The 22,594-nt window shown below is 42.4% G+C and overlaps 1 protein-coding gene across 25 annotated transcripts in view; it reads left to right on the plus strand.

Annotated features, from left to right (window-relative positions):
- Window positions 1-22,594, plus strand: part of LOC138764999 (ankyrin repeat and SAM domain-containing protein 1A-like) — a 335,613-nt gene that overhangs the window by 135,468 nt on the left and 177,551 nt on the right. For all 25 annotated transcript variants that reach the window (XR_011358405.1, XR_011358406.1, XM_069941579.1 and 22 more), the window contains 2 exons: window positions 11,077-11,150; window positions 13,685-13,817. Coding sequence is in view for 23 of the 25 variants with exons in the window: in XM_069941579.1 (XP_069797680.1) it covers window positions 11,077-11,150; window positions 13,685-13,817 (207 nt within the window). In the remaining 2 variants the exon portion in view is untranslated. The remainder of the gene's footprint in view (window positions 1-11,076; window positions 11,151-13,684; window positions 13,818-22,594) is intronic.

The raw sequence follows: 22,594 nt of genomic DNA on the forward strand, positions 1-22,594 counted from the left end.
AGTTGTATTCTCCATCAGCACCACATGGGGGAGTTCAAAGTTTATAGTTTGAAGAGCCTTATGCAGTCCACTCCATTCTTTGTCAGTCAGATTTTGCACTGGAGCAAGCAATGAACTATCAAATATTTTAATTCAATTTCAATGCAAAATAAAAAAAATATTATGCTAAAAATTTTGAATTACTTTACTTGAAATTAGAAGCACCCAAAACGTTTAAGATTGCCTGTTGAGTCATTTGCTGGGTTTGCAAATTGGTTTGTTAACCCTTTCCCGCTCCCAAAAAAAGAACAAAAGGACCCAATAATTGATAGGAATCTGCTGAAATTGGCAATTTGTCTGTTGAGTAGCACTGTTGGAAACCTGGGGGAATCCAGTGAGTGCTCTGAGCTCTGGTGACCCAGATTGAAGATAGAACCTGGGTCATTGTCTGTGTGCAGTTTGCGCATTCTCCCCAGGACGATGCAGATTTCCTCTGCCTGCTCATTTCCTCAATTAATTGGCCACTACAAATCCCTCCTCCGTGTATGGCAGCATCTGTGGAAGTACATGAAAGGGTGGAGAGAATAAAAAGGGATTGGTGAAAAAGGGTGCTTGATAGTTGGTGGGACTCAAAAGGTCAAAGAGCCTATTTTTATATTTAATGAGTCCAAAATGACTGTGAGCTTAGTTCAATTCTGACCTATCTGCTAGTTTGCCTGCAGTAAGTAAACTTGGTAGCCATGTTGTGAAGCATGGAAGTCTACATCCGCTGTGATTGTCGTGAAAACACAGACATGCTGGAGAAACTCAGCCAATCTTCCAGCATCCAAGTCACTTTTATTTATCATTCATACCACGGTAAAGACGAGATAACATACAAGGTGTATTACTGAAGATTCAGGCCTAAGCCCTTCCTCAAGGTATGAGTGAAAAAAGACAAATGTCTGAATTAAAGGCTGGGCAAAGAAAGGGTGAAGAATAGGAGGGGGAGAAGTTCAGGCCAACATGGTAAGAGGAAAAGTGAGAATTGATTTTGGCTCTGTAAAAGGAGATGTGAGAGTGGATGAGGGATTCACGGAAGGAGCAGACCTTGTGGAAGGCAGAGAGGGAAATTCATGTCTGGTGCTAGGATCACATAGTAGGTGGCAGAAATGGCAGAGGCTGGTGGGGTGGCAAGGGAAGACGAGGAGAATCCTGTCCTACTGCTTGTGGGGGTGAGGAGGGCAGGGCAGATGTGCAGATAATGGAGATATGTAGGTGATAGCCGAGCTGATGGTGATAGAGTAAGAAGGACATCTTCAATGATCTGGCATGGAAGACCTTGTTCTCGAAGCAGATGTGACAGAGACTGAGGAATTGAGAAAAGAGAATAATCCTGACCGGGGACAAGGTGTGAAGAGGTGTTGTCAAGGTAGCAGTGGGAGTTGGTAGATTTGTGGAAGATGTCTGTTGAGAGTTTCTCTCGAGATGGAGATTGAGAAAAGGGAGAGTGTTGCTCGAGATGGACCAAGTGAATTTGAGGTCAGGGTGGAAGTTGGCAGCAAAGTAGATAAAGTTGACGAGCTCATCATGGGTATGAGGCAGCACCAAAGTCGTTGTCGATGTAGTAGAGGAAGAATTGAGGGGTCTTGCTTGTGTAGGCTTGTAGCACGGATTGGTCCATGAAGCCAACAAAAAAAATGTAGGCATAGCTAGGGCCTATGCAGATACCCATGGCTACCCCTTTGATGTGGAGAAAATGGGATGAATTAAAGGTGAAGTTATTGAGGGCGAGAACAGTTCCTCTAGTTGGAAGACTGGTGGTGGAGAGGACTGGTTCGGTTTGTTGTGGAGAAAGAACAAAGGGCTCTGAGGCTTTTGGTATGGGGGATGGAGGTGCCTAGTGATTGGTAAAGATGAGGTGGTTGAGTTCAAGGAACTGGAAGTTGTTGAAGTGATGGAGGGCATGTGATGTATCCTGGATGTAGATGGGGAGGGTCAGGACCAGGGGGAATAAAATGGAGTTGAGGTACGTGGATAGGAGTTCAGTGGAGAAGGAGCACGAGTAAACTATCTGTTTGCTGAAACATTTGGGTTTGTGGATCTTGGGTAGGATGTAGAAACAGGCAGTGCAGGGGTTGGAGGCTGTGCTGGAGAGATGACTGGAAGTGTTGAGTTCAGAGAGTGTGCGATACAGTGGTGGATGGGTAAGTAAGAGTATAGGAGATGTCATCTGGCTTTGACTTGATAGAGATCAGAGTACAAGGCCACAATAACACCATCCTTGGTGAGGTTGGGATCAGTGCACAGAGAGTGGAGGAACAGGGGTTCTGAAGGGTTGAGATTCTGAGGGATGTACAGCAACATGACATGCATCTCTATCTCTGCATGTAGCTTCGCCTGCTCAATAGTTCATATGTTTCAAAAACACTTCCTCAAATTTCACCAAGGTATTCATGACCTGAATTGAGTCAAAAGCCAGAAGAAATTTCTGGGGTTAACCTTTGGAGAATATAAATTCTCTGGATTGATGAAAGACCTGATTATGAAGTTCCATGTCTTAATGAACACAATGCAAATCTTGTGCAAATGTCTGTCAGCAAAGTATTTTTAAAGGTATAAGAATGACATGGCTTGGGTCAATATTTACAAGTAAATTCATTTGCATTGTGAGGTACTCTGAATGGTTTTATTGTGGCGGCTCACAACTAGGCAGGCGAACCAGCCCCACTTGTAAGCCATGCGGCAGGGCAGCCGGCCAAAATGGCGCCACCAGGGGTTTTCCCTTCCTCCCAACACGGGGCTCAGAAGCCCGCGCTGGGGGACCATGTGACGCCTGGGTGACGTCAGCGCCCTCCAGCGCAGTTCTCAACCAGGTCCGAGCTGGGAGTTTTAAGTGCAGCCCAGCAGCCTGCAATAACCAGTCTGCTCACTGAGCTCAACCCGTCTGGTTGTGTGTTCTTTCAGAAGTGTAGCCGCCTCTGCATTATTACATTTTCCTTGTTATGCCCTAATGTTGACTCTCAATAGATTCAGTTAGTCTAGCACTGATGTTCACTGTTTTATGATCTCTGAAACTTCAATTCTCCAGGTGTACATTTCCCTTGGTTACAACATTTTGTGGTGGTATAATTTCCCCAAGTATCAGCTCTTCCTTGGTCTTTCATTTCCTGGCATTTAATCTCACTGGGGTATTGCTCGCTTGGCACTGACTCACTGGAGAACAAGTCCACTGTTGGCTGTTTCTCAAAATGCAAATTATTCATCTGAGCTGTGTTGAAACTGGATGTCATCTGATTGAACCATCAGGAATAAGGCAGTTATTACAAACAACTATTTGTATCTAATTTCATCTCTCAGAGCATCCCAAGTGCCAACCCCAACTCTAACAGTTAATTTTCACATGTTTTTAAAGCATCATTTTGTGGCACTAGTGGTGCATAGATTTAAACAGTGCAGATTTTGCATAATGTATCATGTACATGATTGAAAAAATCTGTGCATTGGGATGAGTATCAATGAAAAGTGTACAGTTATTATTGTGAACAGAAGTTATAGTAGGAAGTAAGCCTGGGAATGAAAGAATAAATTATGGTTGCAGCTTGTGTCTGATGGGTGCGAGTTCTTGAGTAATGACAGGGGTCAATGCACATTTAAATATTTGCCAGCAGGAAAAATCAAACCTTTATTTCTTAGCAGTCTTAATCTTGTGGACTCCTGCCATTTTTAACCTTTCATAATATATACTCCAGACTCTGTCCATGGATAAACTACAGTACAAACACCAATGGAAGCCAGCTGGTGGTTGGGTATAAAACTATCCCTGGAAAACAAAGATCAGAGTATTTGTGCTTGTTGGTCGTCCCTAAAAACAGGGACACTGATTCCAAAGGGTTTTCATCTGGAGTGAATCATCAAGAATTTTAAAAATGAAGACACACAAATACTGAAATGTGAAGCCAAGTGCAATCTGCTAGAGGAACTCAATGGATCAAGCTGCATCAGTGGGAGAAAAAGAATGATTGATATTTGGAGCCGAGATTGTAGAATGTAGAATAGAAGCTGGTGTGGAGAGAACAGGGTGGGTGGGGCAGCACCAGGAAAAAGTCCAAATTGTACATTTGCTTCTGAAAATAGTCAATATATTTTGTACTGTTAAAATGCCTACTACTTGTAGTAGTACAATGGGATTTCAATCATTCTAGAGCAATTAAGAATTTGGCAAGAAATGCTGGTATAATTAACATAAGAGAATACATAAAATATATATGATCTTGTATAAACTCAAAAGGGACCAGAATTACAGATGCAAATAACAGACTGGCGACAGAGGAAACTGCAGTTGCTGGATTCTGCAGCAAAAATAAATAATCTGCAGAAGGTCCTGAGGGTCAAGTAGCTTCAGTGGGAGAAAACCAATTGTTTTTTTTAGATTTTTTAAATTTTTGATTGTTGATGTATCCTGTCACAGCCCTTCAAGACAGAGTATGAGGGGAGTACAGTAGGGGATTGTTGAACCAGGGATGGATGAAGCGTAATGGACAAATGGGTAAATTAGATGTGTTGTTGGTAGATGGGCAGATTTGCAGGTGCCAGACAAAGAGAGAGAGGCAGGAAAAAAAGTTGGGTCAGGTGGTGGAAGATGAATTGTGAAAGTGAGGCTGGAGGGAGGTGGGTGAAAACAGAGCACGGACTGCGAGGTGGTTAGCGCAAAGTTGTTACAACTTCAGCAGCTGAGATTTGAATCTGGAGGAGTAAATATGTTCTCCTCATGTTTAAAAGCAACCAGGACTGGAATCTGACAAGTGAAAAAGGTGATAAGTATAATATGAAAGCAGTTTGGGGAAAGGTGAAGGACAGATTGAGCCAGATAGAACCGAAGGAGGAGGGAATCGTGAAGGACAAATGTAAGTAGAAGAGGATGGTGTGGAATGGGGAGAGAGTTGAGAATGGATGGGAATATTGGGGTAAAGGCACAAAGCAGAAGGGGGAAGAACAGCTAGATCAAAAGAGGAGTGAGGGGACATAACCTGAAAATGGAAAAATGCTGTTCACACTTTTGGGCTGTGAATTGCCCAGGCAGAAAATGAAGTGTTGTTCTCCCAATTTGTGTTGGGTCCCACTCTGGCAGTGGAGAAAGCCAAGGATGGATAGGTCAGTAAGAGAAGGGGATTTGAAATGGCATGTAGCAAAGAGATCAGGATGACCATTGTGGACTGAGGATAGATGCTCAGTGAAAGAGTTCTCCAGTCTGTGTTTGGTCTCACTAATGTAGAGGAGCACTGAATGCAATAGATGAAGCTGGAGAAGGTGCACGTGAATCATTAGCCCCTTTCACACCACTGATTCCTTGTGAGTTATCTGGCTAATGTTGTAGGTCTGTTCCTGGTAATCATGCGGTGTGAAATGTTCCAACCTGGCAGGGCTAGTTAAATTCAACCAGGCTCTGACACTTGGTGGGGACAAGTGTCAGAGCCCGGCCAAGTTAACTCACTAAAGGCTCCCGAGTGCAACATACCCAGAAAGTTTTCCCACTTCCTTGGAGGATTGGCAATGTGAAAGGGACTTTTGCCACACTTGAATGGGCCGTTTGGTCTAGAAATGGGCTGTTAGGTCTAGAAATGGGCTTTGTGGACAAACTGGACACTGCCACTGTTTTTGATTGTCATGTTTTTTTCCCTAAGTCATCTGAACTCATCCCATCAATGTATAAAATGTTTGGGACAGGCATTCTTCCTTTATTTTCCCCTGTACTCCACAGTTTTAAATTTATAATCACAGAATGGAAGGTCCTAGAGTGTTGATGGAAGCAGATATGATAGAGTTTTGAGGACATTACAGCCAGTGTAAGGATATGGATTGAGTAGTAGAAGGGGTTTTGTTTAATTTTAGCATCATATTTGGATCAGATATTGTGGGCTGAATGTACTGTTTCCGGTGCTGTACCATGAATCAGTTCCTTGCAACTGCCTCAAAAATTAGGTGGGCACTGTGCTGCACCCTAGTGGAGCTGCTGCCTTATAGCTACAGGGTTCCATTTTATCCTCCAGTCCTGTTAGTGCATGTTCTCCAATGGTTTCCTCCAGATGCTCTGGCTCCTTTCAACACCGCAACAACCATTGGATTGGTGGATGAATTTCCCACTGTATAAATAGCTCCTATATGCAAGTTGCTGATGGGATCTATGTGGAGTTGATGGCAAGAATATATGAAAGGGGTTTCCAAGCTTTACAGCAATTTCTGTTTCCTTTGTTTAATAGCCTTTTTGTTAATGGAAATGTTTCTATTGATTTACTCATGCAAAATCATTCATCTCACCTCAACCATCACTGATTTTTCTCCTTTTACTGCACAAAACACTAATTCTTGATTCTTGGAACCTTTCCAGTAAATTTCTGGAATATTTATAAGCCTTGACAATCTTTTTAGCTGTGATGCTCAATTAAACAGAGACTTGACCTGTATTTTAAAAGCTTTGTGAAACTTTTTCAATTCGATTCCCACCACACCTTCACTTCTCATTACTATTCTTAAGCTGTCGGTTCAGACCAAGTACATCTTACTTCCACTCTGGTTTTGTGAAATCTGAGGTGCCTTGAGGCTAATGTGAAAATGCATCCTCTTCCCCAGGTGATGGCAATGAGATTGGAAGAGTCGGGTACAGTTACAATATTTAAATGACATTTGTACAGGTTCATGGACAGATAGGGAATCAGGATTTATTGTCATGAACAGGTCATGAAGTTCGGTGTTTTTGTGGCAGCGTTGTAGTGCAAACATACATATATTATAACCATCTTACGAATTACTATATAATAAAATAATAACAATAATTGTGGTTGAAAAGTAAGGTGGTGCCTTTGGATCATTGATTATTCAGGAATCTGATGGCAGCAGGGAAGAAGCTGTCCTTGTGCCACTGAGAGCTCGTCTTTAGCTCCTTTACCTTTTCCCTGATGGTAGCAGAGTGAAGAAGGCGTGGAAGGGGTCTTTGAGGATAGAGGTTGCTTTTTTAAGACACTGACTCACGTAGATGTCCTCAATGGAGTGGTCCGATGCCTGTGATGTTGCAGACCGAGTTAACAACCCTCTGGAGATTATTCGTCCTGAGAGTTGATGCCTCCATACCAGGCAGTAATGCAACTAGCCAGAATGCTCTCTACGTAGACTCTACAGGTGTTTTCAATGATATACCGAATCTCCTCAGATACCTCACAAAGTATAGCCACTGATGAGCTGCCTTTTTGATTGCATCAACATGGAGGCTCCCAGGACAGTTCCTTGGAGATGTTGACACCCAGGAATTTGAAGTTCTTGACCCTCTCCACTACTGAGCCCTCAATAAGGACTGGGTCATGTTTCCCTGATTTCATCCTGAGGTCCACAATCCTCTCCTTGGTTTTGATGACATTGAGTGGAAGGTCGTTGCTGTCGTTACACCATTCAACAAGCTAATCTATCTCCCTCCTGTATGCTTCCTCATTGCCGTTTTTGATTCTGCCGACCACTGGTGTCGTCGACAAACTTCTAGAAGGCATTGGGATTGTGCCTGGCCACACAGTGGAGGCTGCACAATGAGAACAATGGACTAAACATGCATCTTTAGGGTGCGCTTGTGTTGATCTTCAGTGAGGAGACATTTCCAATTCCTGCTGACTGTGGTCTTCCAATAAAAAGTCAAGGATCCAGTTGCTGGGGTTGGGGGGTGTGGTGGGGGAGAGAAAGAGAGGCCCAGAGTTTGTAATTTCTTGACCAGCACTGAGGGAATAATGGTATTGAAAGCCAAGCTGTAGTCTATGCAGAGCAGCCGTATGTATGAATTCCTGTTTTCGAGGTGATCCAGAGCTGAATGGAGAGCCAGTGATATTGCATCTGCCATGGAGCGATTTTGACGATAGGTGAATTGCAGTGGGTCTGGATATTTATTTAGATACATGTTAATTTAGAGGCAAATGGGAGTAACTTAGCTTGGCAACTTGGTTGGCATGGACAAGATGGGATGAAGGCTGTTTCTGAACAGTATAACTCTACGGCTGTGATAACCAAGGTTGCCCCCAATTACAGTTGTTGAACTACTGTCTGCAGGTGACATTTGTGTTCAAAGTCTATGCTGAAATGATCATCAACTTACTCACTAAAGCAGATCAGGGAATGGTCTTGCATTTTAGATCTTAACAAAAACCTCCTCTGTCAACTGACCCTTGGTGTACAAAACTGGTTTTCAGTAATGAAGATCATGACGTGCATGAACTTTGCCTTTCCAATTTAGATTCGGTTGGTTATGAGCTCTGTGATCTGGTGTCCAGCAACAAGTGTCACAAGTTTCGGAGCATAAAGAATATTAAGTCACATTAAAGAATTCTTGTTGACAGCATACAGTCTTTCTTCTTTGGCTTGGCTTCGCGGACGAAGATTTAAGGAGGGGGTAAATGTCCACGTCAGCTGCAGGCTCGTTTGTGGCTGACAAGTCCGATGCAGGACAGGCAGACACGGTTGCAGGGGAAAATTGGTTGGTTGGGGTTGGGTGTTGGGTTTTTCCTCCTTTGCCTTTTGTCAGTGAGGTGGGCTCTGCGGTCTTCTTCAAAGGAGGTTGCTGCCCGCCAAACTGTGAGGCGCCAAGATGCACGGTTTGAGGCGATATCAGCCCACTGGCAGTGGTCAATGTGGCAGGCACCAAGAGATTTCTTTAGGCAGTCCTTGTACCTTTTCTTTGGTGCACCTCTGTCACGGTGGCCAGTGGAGAGCTCGCCATATAACACGATCTTGGGAAGGCGATGGTCCTCCATTCTGGAGCCGTGACCCACCCAGCGCAGCTGGATCTTCAGCAGCGTGGACTCGATGCTGTCGACCTCTGCCGTCTCGAGTAATACAGCATACAGTAAAATTACAATGTTAACATAAGGTGAATAACCATGGTTAGAACTTAGTGAGATTAAGGTACAGTTTTCTGAAAAACTGTTCACTTGAGTTCTATAAAATGGGGAAAATATTCTCTGTTTAAAATCCATGACATTTTGAAATACTTGTCTGAGTGAATTACACTTCCATGAAAATCCTGCATTCTAAGCAGGTTCCCATGTTCCAGTAATAGCTTAATTCACTCCTAACTCCTGAAGCAAAACTATATATTAAGAGAACTTGCTGGTGAGAATAGTTAATAAATCCCACAAGTTTTCAACACATCACTGAGTTCTAATGATTAGGCCATTGAGAAGCAGAGAATCACTGACGGCAAATTCTACATTTTCATCATTTTACTGAACATGTCCATTTTCCAAAATATACTGTAAGTTTCATTTTGTAATACGAAGCTCGAGCAGTTTCCTTTAACCTTAAAGTCCGGGTTATCTTGGTCAGATCTTGCTTTGCCTAGAAATGCAAGGATTGACATTATTCCTTAAATGTGTGAAAAGAAGCATATTTTCATCAGTCTTAAGAGGCGACCCTTTTTCCACGAAGCAATCTTGTGAAGTGTTGTGACTTTTCTTTGCCGATGACTTAATTTGTTGGACACGGACGGGAAATTATAGACCGGTCAGCCTGACGTCTGTGTTGGGGAAGATATTGGAGTCTATCATAAAAGGAGTAATAGCAGAACACTTAGGCAGAAATAATAGTATAAGGGCTAGTCAGCATGGATTCCTTAAGGGTAAGTCATGCTTGACTAACCTTCTGGAATTTTTCGAGGATGTGACAAAGAGGGTGGACTTGGGAGAGCCTGTGGATGTGGTGTATTTAGACTTCCAGAAGGCCTTTGATAAGGTACCGCACGGGAGACTAGTGAGCAAGATCAGGGAGCATGGTATTGGAGTTAAGGTGCTGACATGGATAGGAAATTGGTTAAGAAATAGGAAACAAAGGGTTGGGGTAAGCGGGTCTTTTTCAGGATGGCAGGATATGACGAGTGGAGTGCCACAGGGATCGGTATTGGGTCCTCAGTTGTTTGTAATTTATGTAAATGATTTGGATGAGGGGATTATTAATAACTTGAGCAAATTTGCAGATGACACGAAACTGGGTGGCGGTGTGGGGTGTGAGGAGGATGTCAGGAAAATGCAGAGGGACTTGGACAGGTTGGGGGAGTGGGCTGCTGAATGGAAGATGACGTTCAATGTAAGCAAATGTGAGGTTATCCATTTTGGGGGCAATAATAGGAAAGCTGAGTATTATTTAAATGGAGACAAGCTAGGGAGTGGGGAGGAGCAAATGGATCTGGGAGTACCTGTTCACCGGTCACTGAAGACTAGCATGCAGGTTCAGAAAGCTGTGAAGAAGGCTAATAGCATGTTGGCTTTCATAAAGAGGGGATTGGAGTATAGGAACAGAGACGCCCTTCTGCAGTTGTACAGGGCCCTGGTGAGACCCCACCTGGAGTATTGCGTCCAGTTCTGGTCTCCAATTTTGAGGAAGGACATACTAGCTATAGAGGGTGTGCAGCGCAGATTTACAAGGTTAGTTCCAGGGATGGCGGGGTTGACATATGCTGAAAGGCTAGAAAAACTGGACTTGTATCCGATGGAGTTTAGAAGGATGAGGGGGGACATGATTGAGGTATCCAAAATTATCAGGGGGATAGACAGGGTGAAGTCGGATTACTTGTTCCCAATGATGGGGGAGACGAGGACAAGAGGGCATAGTTTAAGAATACAGGGTAGGCCCTTTAGGACGGAGATGAGAAAACATTTTTTTACCCAGAGAAGTGTGAATCTGTGGAATGCTCTGCCATAGAGGGTGGTAGAGGCAGATTCACTGATTATGTTCAAAAGAGAGTTAGATAAGACTCTAGTGGGCAAAGGAGTTATGGGTTATGGGGATAAGGCTGGAAAGGGGTACTGATGGTAGTGATCAGCCATGATCTGTAAAATGGCGGTGCTGGCTTGATGGGCCGAAGAGCCTACTCCAGCTCCTATTGTCTATTGTCTATTGTATTCAGTATTTGTGACCAATGATCAAAATGTTGTTTTTACTTTTGCACCTACTTAGATTTAGCATGATAAATGAGTTGACTAATTAAAGATACTGCATTGATGAAAAAACTTAAAACAGAAAGAAAAGAACAAAATATTTCCTCAATTGAATTTTGCAGAAGTAAAACAAAATATGGTTTGGTTCTTACAGATGAGACAGCTGGGCCTGCCTCTTCATCCCTGGAAGTAGCAACAAAACCTGGTTGGAACTTTTCCTCTTCTCAGGTCAGTATAAAGAAACATATAACACTGTCACATTTTAAAAGCGATTTTTACAATTTTGTGGGTTATTGTGGCTTGATAGTAGTCCAGTAGTTTATATTGGTAGTAGTTCGGTAGTTTATATTGGTAGTAGTCCACTAGTTTATATTGAAAGTTGTCCACTAGTTTATATTGGTAGTAGTCCACTAGTTTATATTGGTAGTAATCCAGTGGTTTATATTGGCAGTAGTCCACTGGTTTATATTGGTAGTAGTCCACTGGTTTATATTGGTAGTAGTCCACTGGTTTATATTGGTAGGAGTCCACTGGTTTATATTGGTAGTCGCCCACTGGTTTATATTGGTAGTCGTCCACTGGTTTATATGTTCCTGCATCATTGGAACATCTTTGGTTTAAGAATGTGAATGATGAATATGATTGTAGATCATTAGGTTAAAGTAGATTTGACTTTGAGATTTCTCTTGTGAAAGTTAATCCAACTGCATTTTTCCAAATTTGTATATTTTTATCTATAGGTTTTGTAGAAAGTTTAGAATAAATCTTTTCCAAGTGACTTTAAGCCAATTTTTTTAATGCTGCCTCTGAAGATTTTTCACTGGCTGTTGCTTAGACTGATGTTACGAGCCCAGAGGACCTCAAAACCCAGCAGCAATAGATATTCACAAAGACAAATGGTTACTTAAACAAGATGCTTTTAATTATCTCTAAACATGAAAACAGGATCAAACTAACTTATTACTTCTTGGCTTGGCTTCGCGGACGAAGATTTATGGAGGGGTAAATGTCCACGTCAGCTGCAGGCTCGTTTGTGGCTGACAAGTCCGATGCGGGACAGGCAGACACGGTTGCAGCGGTTGCAGGGGAAAATTGGTTGGTTGGGGTTGGGTGTTGAGTTTTTCCTCCTTTGCTTTTGTCAGTGAGGTGGGCTCTGCGGTCTTCTTCAAAGGAGGTTGCTGCCCGCCGAACTGTGAGGCGCCAAGATGCACGGTTTGAGGCGAGATCAGCCCACTGGCGGTGGTCAATGTGGCAGGCACCAAGAGATTTCTTTAGGCAGTCCTTGTACCTTTTCTTTGGTGCACCTCTGTCACGGTGGCCAGTGGAGAGCTCGCCATATAACACGATCTTGGGAAGGCGATGGTCCTCCATTCTGGAGACGTGACCCACCCAGCGCAGCTGGATCTTCAGCAGCGTGGACTCGATGCTGTCGACCTCTGCCATCTCGAGTCATACCCACACTCCTGTTCGGCTCCGAATCATGATGCTCTACCGGCATCACCTTCGGCTCCTAGAACGCTTCCACCAGCGTTGTCTCTGCTCCATCCTCAACATTAATTGGAGCGCTTTCATCCCTAACTAACTTATACTATTAACAACTTAATCTCCTTCTAATTCTAAGCATAAATGTATGTAATGTGTGTGTAAGTTCAGAAAAGTTCCTTAATTCACTTCTCACTCCTCCAAGTTCACTGGTTGTTGGCAATTCATATACTGTGCACAGACTTTAACATTTATGAATGTCACCTTGCTTGAAAAGTAAATGGTTGCCACTCAGAAAGGTTCTTGTTGGTTTTCAGAGAGATTTGTTGCTCATTGGATACCCACAACTGATTCTTTTAGATCAGCCACTTCAGTATCTTGCCAAAGAAATTGCCTCATCAGTGTTTTCCAGATGATAACCTCTTTCTTTCAGGTTATCACGAAGTTCCTTTTTGTTTACCTAATTTCAAGTGAAATATTATATAGCCAGTCATTTCCTCTTGTTTGAACCACAATGGCTTTAACCTGGCTGAACTAAGAACTCACAACCTGTCTTCAAAATTGGGGTTTTCCACAAATTTGCCAGCTTCTTCTAGTTCCTGCTGCTGAACTGTAGAACTGAATTCTCTCTCTCTCTCTCTCTCTCTCTCTCTCTCTCTCTCACACTCTCTCTCTCTCTCTCTCTCTCTCTCTCTCTCTCTCTCTCTCTCTCTCTCTCTCTCTCTCACTCTCTCGGATCTAATCTTCTGATTTCGTTCATCTGTTGCTTTCCAAAACAGACCTACACTAAAAAAAAACCTGCCGTAATTTTTCTCCTTTAAAACATATAAAATATAACATAACCTGTCACATTGATCATTGTTTACTGTTATTCTGAAGAATTCATTAATCCTGCATAGATGAAGTCTTCACTTCTGCAAAATCCATTTGCAGTATTATTAAGATTATATCTAAGATATTTAGTTATTGTTTACTTTCAGAAGGTAGCTGTTCCTTTGTCAGTTCCTTTGTTCCTTTGGGCGGAGATGGAAACAAGCAATTTATTATTAAGGCACTCTTGAAAGCTGCTTCCCTATTAGAAAATGTAGTGGCAACCATGTCACTACTTAAAGAGAGACTGACTAATCATATGGCTTCTTCCTTTCGTATTGTGCATGAGTTCAGGAGTTTGATCAGTTGTAGAATCTGAGCTATGGCTGTTGTTAAATGCAAGCCTTTTCTATTTGTATATAAATCTCTCACTTCAATAAAACTTCTTATTCCTGTTTTCTCCTCTCCAGGAGGTACCTGTGCCTGGCTCTACGGCTAATCATTCAGTCAAGAGTCAAGAGACCAGCCTCCCATCTGACCCATGTTACAGTAAACCAAATCTGGCACTCAACCTTAAGCCTCCATCAATTATAGTTACCCCAGGTAATTTGATGCTATGCACACATTTTATCAAAAAAATCAGCCAATTTGAGGATCAAGCAAAATGGAGTAGGATTGTAATTTAATCCATAATGGTAGATAATGTGAAATTTATGTATTGCATCTGATTAAAATGTGAAAAATGTCCTCATCTGCACTGATTTCTCCCATCCTTGTCTATTTGAGTTATATGCCTAGTTCTCACACTCTGTCTTCAGCAGTATCCATGATGGAAGCATTGAGATGATGAAGCAGAAGAATTTTGCAGGAGTTTTGGGACAGTGCTCTAGAATGTTAGTTTAGGCATGTTTTGTTTTAAATAATGTCTTGGTGCCAATGTGTTGAATATGTGTGGATATAATAACTTTATAAATATGAGATGGGCCATATTATCATTTTATGAGTTTGGGAATTGAGGTTTAACAGTATTTCAGTTTCTGAATTAATCATAATACATGTGCATTTTCACCTTCCAATAAGTGTCCATTGAAACAATTTGTGGAAAGACTGAAGGGTTCCCTGCGAAGCAGGTGACTGAGTGGGAGGAAGATCTTCCAAGTCCTGTCACTGACGCTCCAAACAAATTGTTCTGTGTGTTATTTGCATACGAACAGTATCCAGGCTTTCCTGGTTTGCAACTGGTCAATTATATATAGTGAACTACCTGACCTTTTCAACACATTTCAGCTTTACAGTTCAGAGAACAATCGTCACATTAAACATTTAAAAACCTTGAGCATACAACATGGGGGAAACAAAATGTCACAGACTGAGAAAGTACAGAGTGCATGTTGTAAATTGAGGGTGGAGGGAGTGTTCAACTCAATGAGGAAGAGGGAGGTTGCATGACATTAATTGGAGGGAAGAAGTGGTGTGTGAATTGAGGAAGAGGGTGCAGTGTTAATTGGGTGTGATGGACATTTGAAGAGGTGCAACATGAAATGGTTGGTAGTGTCTTTGCACAGTATGAATTGGAGGGAGAGCAAGGCAAGACAATTACATAAATTGAGGGAATGATTTTGGAAGGGAGAAAGAAATTGGAATCTGGGTTGGAAGAGATCCGTGTAAACTGAGACGAGCACAGAGCCAACAGGAGGTATTACCAGCAAGCAGTTTCGTGACATGTCTTGTAGAATGTCTAAGAGAGACAGATTTTCTGGAAGAATTTCTGAGTTTGGTTCTAGGTAACTGGCATTTATCATGGATCAAAAGGAAATTCAGGGTACATGACAGGCTGGAATTTGGAGTTGTGCAGAGAGGTAAAAGCCTCACTGAGGTTACAGAGTTGGGAAGGGAGGGATATGAGAGTTTTTAATTTGCTGCATTGCTGGATGGTCAGCTGCACAAGGTGACGAATCATCAGTTGGGATGAATCATCAGGCAAGAAACAGAGCTTTGGATGAATGAAATGAGAAGCACAATCTGGCGGAGAAGATCAGATTGGGAATGAAATGAAATTTTCAAGAGTTTAAAGAACTATCATCCTGATAAAGGAGAGTTGTGTTGGCTTGTATTGTATTTTTATTGTAGGTGGATTTATCGGAGCTCTCCAGCTACTGAGCTGATTGCTTCAATTTCTTCAGTAATTGTACCATCCTGATCTAGTTGTTGCACTCAGACTTCAATGCTTACAAATCTACTTTTGGCAAGATTCTCTGAAATCAGCTGTGTATCTTGATCTTGATTTGTACTTCAATTCTTTCCATTTGATTTTGCAGCATTGTGAGAATGAGACCCTAATTTTCTGTAACTTAATGCCCTATTAAGGACTGTGGTCTGAACACATTTAGTCTCTTCAGGTGCTTTTGCAGGCTTGGTGGAAATGTGTAAACCCTTGATGTTAAACTGAGATCCTTTCCCATCCTGACCCTCCTCCCCCATTGTGGCAATGGACCAGAGGATTGCTAAAATGAAGAATCTTTTTGTTTTGTGGCCAGCATAGCTACTTGCTAGCTTCTAGTAGGCTGCATATTAAACCAGATCAATCTTTCTATTTGCCTGCATTCTTCCTGAATTAAAAAGAGACTTCAAGTTCTGAAGCACAACACAAAGTCCTTTCCAAACATTGTGCCATGAAGATGTAGAACTATAAACTAAGAAACATTAATACTTGTTTAATTAACTTGTTTTGATACGGCACTTCAGTGATGCGGAGCAATCTCGACAAAAAAAAAGATGTATTTGGCAATGTCAAAACCAAATTCCATTCTACTTTTGAAGTTCAAAAAATATATATATATGTAATTGTACACAACAATTCTAATGGAAGGAAGGAACAATACACTGAGGAAAGAAAAGCTTGGATAATGAAAAAGGAGATGTGTGTAAGCTTCAGGAAGCTACAATCATGCGAGACCCTGGAAGAACATAAAGGAAATTTTGAGATCAAATGAGATGTTAGATCTATTTAAGAGCATTAAGGTAGTCATACCCTGTGCTTCATGGTCTATATTCTTAATTTTTGAAAGAGGCAAATGAAGAGATTGCTGGGGCCTAGACAAAGGTCTTCGTATTTTCAAGAGCAATAGGGGTGATTCTGGAGGGTGGGAGTGCGACTAATTTTGTATCTTTATTTAAGAAGGGAAAATCAGATCATTCAGAAAATTTATAGTCTGGTAAGCTTCAAATCAGTGGTTGGGAAATTGTTAGAAAGGATACTTGGGGATAGGATTGCTGCACATTGGAAAGTCTTGGTCAGATTGGAGACGATCAACACAGATTTGTGAGGGGCAGGTATTGCCAATTTGAGTTATTTGAGGAGTTGCAAGAATGGTCGATGAAATTAGGACAGTGGATGTTGGATGCATGGAATCTAGTGAGGTGTTTGACAAGATACCTGAGGTCGCTGATTCAGAAGGTTCAGATGAATAGGATCTGTGGTGAGTTGATCGTTTGGATACAATTTTGATTGACTAGTGCAAAAAGCAAATCTGAAGGCTTTATATCTTAATGCAAGAAGCATTCGGAACAAGGTAGATGAATTAGCTGTGGAAATTGAGAAAAACAAATATGATTTGATTGGGATTTCAGAAACATGGTTGCAGGGTGGGCAAGCCTGGGAACTTAACATCCCGGGGTATACGATATTTAGGAGGGATCGGCAAGAAAGAAAAGGGGGTGGGGTAGTATTGATGGTGAGAGAAGGGACTGACACGATTGACAGAAAGGATATCAACTCGGAAGATGCGGAATCTATATGGGTAGAACTGAGGAATAGCAAGGGGCGGAAAACATTAGTGGGGGTGGTATATATGCCTCCAAATAGTAGTGTAGAGGTGAGGGAAGGCATTAAAAGAGAAATTAGAAAAGTGTGCAATAAGTGAACAGCTGTCATCATGGGAGACTTTAATTTACATATAGATTGGACTAGCCAAATTAGTAAAAATACTGAGGAAGAGGAATTCCTTGAATGTTTACGGGACGGTTATCTAGACCAATATGTCGAGGAACCAACTCGGGAGCAGGCCATTTTAGATTGGGTATTATGCATTGATAAGGGGTTAATCAACAATCTTGTTGTACGAGGCCCCTTGGGTAGGAGCGATCACAATATGATCGAACTCTCACTCGACATGGAGAGTGATGAAATTAAAACCGAGACTAAGGCCCTGAATTTAAATAAAGGGAATTATGATGGTATGAAATGGGAGTTGAGTAAGATTGATTGGGTGGTGTTTATGGGGGAGTTGACTGTGGATAGACAATGGAAAGCATTCACAGATCTAATGGAGAAATTGCAAAAATCGTTTATACCGGTTTGGCATAAAAATAAACCAAAAAAGGTGACTCAACCGTGGATAACAAGGGAAATTAGAGACAGCATTAGGTCCAAAGAGAGAGCATATCAATTGGCCAAAAAAAGTACCACAACCGAAGACTGGGAGCAGTTCAAGATGCACCAAAGGAGGGCAAAGGGATTAATCAAGAGAGCAAAAATAAATTACGAAAGTAAGCTTGCGGCAAATATAAAAACTGACTGCAAAAGCTTTTATAAATATGTCAAGAGGAAAAGTTTGGTGAAATCCAGTGTAGGTCCTTTGCAGTCGGAATCAGGGGAATATATAATGGGGAATAAGGAAATGGCAGACCAATTAAATTCTTACTTTAGTTCTGTTTTTACAAAAGAGGATACAAATAACCTCCCAAGGATGTTGGGAAACATAGAGACTAATGCAAGGGAGGAACTGAAAGAAATCAGTATCTCTAAGGACATGGTCTTGGGGAAATTGATGGGATTGAAGGCAGATAAATCCCAAAGGCCTGATAATCTACATCCTAGGGTACTTAAGGAAGTGGCCATTCAGATAGCAGATGCTTTAAGAATTATTTTCCAGAACTCGATAGACTCAGGATCAGTACCCATGGATTGGAGGGTAGCTAATGTTACTCCATTATTTAAAAAGGGGGTAGAGAAAAAGTGGGGAATTATAGGCCGGTGATCCTTACATCAGTAGTGGGCAAAATGATGGAATCCATTATTAAGGATGTTCTTTGGCTTGGCTTCGCGGACGAAGATTTATGGAGGGGTAAATGTCCATGTCAGCTGCAGGCTCGTTTGTGGCTGACAAGTCCGATGCGGGACAGGCAGACACGGTTGCAGCTGTTGCAGGGGAAAATTGGTTGGTTGGGGTTGGGTGTTGAGTTTTTCCTCCTTTGCCTTTTGTCAGTGAGGTGGGCTCTGCGGTCTTCTTCAAAGGAGGTTGCTGCCCGCCGAACTGTGAGGCACCAAGATGCATGGTTTGAGGCGATATCAGCCCACTGGCGGTGGTCAATGTGGCAGGCACCAAGAGATTTCTTTAGGCAGTCCTTGTACCTTTTCTTTGGTGCACCTCTGTCATGGTGGCCAGTGGAGAGCTCGCCATATAACACGATCTTGGGAAGGCGATGGTCCTCCATTCTGGAGACGTGACCCACCCAGTGCACTGGATCTTCAGCAGCGTGGACTCGATGCTGTCGACCTCTGCCATCTCGAGTACTTCGACGTTAGGGATGAAAGCGCTCCAATGAATGTTGAAGATGGAGCGGAGACAACGCTGGTGGAAGCGTTCTAGGAGCCGTAGTTGATGCCGGTAGAGGACCCATGATTCGGAGCCGAACAGGAGTGTGGGTATGACTTATCTTATACGCTTATCTTTGTGAGGTTTTTCAGTTGGTTGTTTCTCCAGACTCTTTTGTGTAGTCTTTCAAAGGCGCTATTTGCCTTGGCGAGTCTGTTGTCTATCTCGTTGTCAATCCTTGCATCTGATGAAATGGTGCAGCCGAGATAGGTAAACTGTTGACCGTTTTGTGTTTTGTAATAGCGGAGCATATGACTAGCAGAGAAGGGATCGGACAGAGTCAACATGGATTTACAAAAGGTAAATCGTGCTTGACAAATCTATTGGAATTCTTTGAGATGGTGACGGGTAAAATAGATGGGGGAGAGCCAGTGGATGTGGTGTACCTGGACTTCCAAAAGGCCTTCGATAAGGTCCCGCATAAACGACTGGCTTCCAAAATCAAGGCTCATGGGATTGGGGGCAAAGTATTGATGTGGATTGAGAACTGGCTGGCAGGTAGAAGACAGAGAGTTGGGATAAATAGCTCGTTTTCTGAGTGGCAGGCGGTGACCAGTGGGGTGCCACAGGGATCTGTACTGGAATCCCAGCTGTTCACAATTTACATTAATGATCTGGATGAGGGGATTGGATGTAATATCTCCAAATTTGCAGATGACACTGAGCTAGGAGGGGTTGTGTGCACGGAAAAGGGGGTCAGGAAGCTCCAGTGTGATTTGGATAAATTGAGGGACTGGGCAGATCCATGGCAAATGCACTACAATGTGGATAAATGTGAGGTTATCCACTTTGGTAATACAAACCGGAGGGCAGATTACTATTTGAATGGCAATAGATTAAGAGATGGGGAAGTGCAGAGAGACCTAGGGGTACTTGTACACCTGTCTCTGAAGACGAGCATGCAGGTACAGCAGGCGGTTAAAAAGGCAAATGGTATGTTGGCCTTCATATCAAGAGGGTTTGAGTATAGGAACAAGGATACCTTACTGCAGCTGTAAAGGGCCTTGGTGAGACCCCACTTGGAGTATTGTGTGCAGTTTTGGTCACCTTATCTAAGGAAGGATGTTCTTGCAATGGAGGGAGTGCAGAGGCGATTCACCAGGCTGATACCTGGGATGTCAGGAATGACTTATGAGGAAAGATTGCGCAAATTGGGATTGTACTCGCTGGAGTTTAGAAGATTGAGAGGGGATCTCATAGAGACCTATAAAATTCTGGCGGGACTGGACAGAATGGATGCAGATGGAATGTTTCCAATGATGGGAAAATCCAAAACCCGGGGCCATGGTTTGAGGATAATAGGCAAACCATTTAGGACCGAGATGAGGAGGAATTTCTTGACCCAGAGGGTGGTGAATCTGTGGAATTCATTGTCACAGAGGGCAGTAGAGGCAGGTTCATTAAATATATTTAAGAGGGAATTAGATCTATTTCTTCAGTATAAGGGTATTAAAGGTTACGGAGAGAAGGCGGGGACGGGGTACTGAACTTTAAGATCAGCCATGATCTCGTTGAATGGTGGAGCAGGCTCGAAGGGTCGAATGACCTACTCCTGCTCCTCTCTTCTATGTTTCTATGTTTCTAAAAGAGGGTAATGGTGGAATGCTGTTATTGGGGCTGAACAACTGAAATCAGTAGTGTTCCCCATGATTTGGTGTTGTTATGTATATAAATTACTTGGACAAAAATATAGATGGATGCTGAGGATACAATGATTGGTGGAGTTGTGGACAGTATAAAGCGGGATGGAAACCTCTGGCCTGTGGGCTGGATTCAGCCCGCAATCTAAATTCATCTGGCAGCAACCCAATGCATTCGCCCGATCACCCTCAGCCACTCCAACATACACAGTTCACCACACTAATCTGTCAGTGTTTGTCATTGGTGGCCCTGGGGAGTGAGCGTATGGATTAGACATCTCTCAGCAAAGGAAGTACTTTGTAGCTATATAAATGCTGCCTGTTCCTTCGGGGTTGTGAACTGGGCAGCAAAAAGATTGCGTTCACTGAAGTCTCTCCACATTGTTCTCATCAGGAATCGGACATCAACTGCAATACTTTCTGCCCCTGATAAAATAACTCACCCTGCCGCTCCTGGGAACAAGCTTCACCCTCAAGATGGGCCTGAGATAAGCTGTGCATCAGTGGCCAGCTGTTCTGCTCTTGGTCCCAGGCCACTCACCCACCAGTGAATGTGGAGCCGGGTGACCAACAGGGTGAACGTTTCAGAGGGACCCTGAAGCGCCCCCTCCCGTGAGCTGCTTCCAACCACCCTCCACTCCCCTGAGCCGCTCTCTCTCCTTGTTCCCTTGAGTCTCCCCCACCTGCTCCCCAATTTCCCCTCCCGGTTGCTCCACACTTTCCCTTCTCCCCTGAGCCACTCAAAAAGACGCAAAGCCAGATATCCGTGTGAGGGACGCTGCGATGTTCCTTCATCCGACTCCAGCTGCAAGCAATACTCATTTAGCACAAAGCAAAGTTTGTTCACTCTGTAATGGGATTTACCTCACATACTCATAGTTTAAAACACACGTTAGAGTGCAGAGAAATTAAATAAAAGCAGGAGATCTGGATCAAAGGCTAAAGTTTAGAGGAATGCACAATAGCTTCTTCTGAGAAAGATTCAAGATGCTGTATTTGACAATTTATGTCCGCAGTTTTGCTACCAAATAATTGTTACAGATTATTTTTAAAAGCAACCAGTTAAATAACAGTTTGCAGCACTCCAAAGGCCTGTCTGAAATATTTATATCCAGCAAGGGATGATTTTAATCACTCCTGCTAATTAGTTCATTCTACCGGTGGTAAGATCGATAGCACAACTCCTTGAGATGACGTCTCGCTCTTGGCATTAACCATTATGTCACCCAATATCGAAATGCTTTCAAACAACAAACAACATCAAGTTTCCCACTCATTGAGCTGCTGTCTGTTTTAGGGTTAGTTATTTTATTTTCATTGTGCCTAATTTTTCTCCTTTTTTGACTTTGTTTTTCTTTATTGTGTCATTTTAATGACGAACATGTAAATTTTGGTGCATTTCCAGATTTGAAGATACCTTCCTGACCTGAAATGCATCTTGCTAGTTTTTTGGAAGGAACATGGTTGATCTCATTGCTTAAACTTTTTTATGTGGATTTTTTTTTGGATACATTATAGTCAGTTATATTCATACATTGTACTTCAAGCAGAGACAATTGAAAACTTAAATTACATATTGTCTGTGTTTCAGTATTTATTTCATTTATGGAGCATCATTGCGGCTTGCTGTTCAATCACTGACACACCATCCGACCCATGCATGGTAAAAGATTGTCTGCCTCTGGTGTTGCACTTTCCTTGGTCAAATATTAATGGACTATATACAGTTTATTTTAACCCACATAAAATTTAAAGCAATGTCAAATTGTAAAATGTCAGTGGCATTCTCCACTCAAAATTAGGATCATAATTCACCCAAGAAAAGAAATTGTGATCACTTATTTGGTTAAAAAAAATTAATTAGTTGCCTTAAATTTAGCTCTGGAATTTTCCACACTTGTACAGTGTACATTTTGCAGTAAGTATAGTCAGCAAGTTAATTTTGTTCTGATGAATGAACCATTGTGTAATGTGTTACAGATTTGGTCATTGTACTGATTGGGTGTTCAACCATGTTCCTGACCTTTAAATGTTGGCATAGGCTTCTGCATTCTACTTGTAGCTTGCATATTCTGTTAGCAGC

The sequence above is a fragment of the Narcine bancroftii genome, chromosome 5 (assembly GCF_036971445.1).
Source record: "Narcine bancroftii isolate sNarBan1 chromosome 5, sNarBan1.hap1, whole genome shotgun sequence".
Taxonomy (NCBI): domain Eukaryota; kingdom Metazoa; phylum Chordata; class Chondrichthyes; order Torpediniformes; family Narcinidae; genus Narcine; species Narcine bancroftii.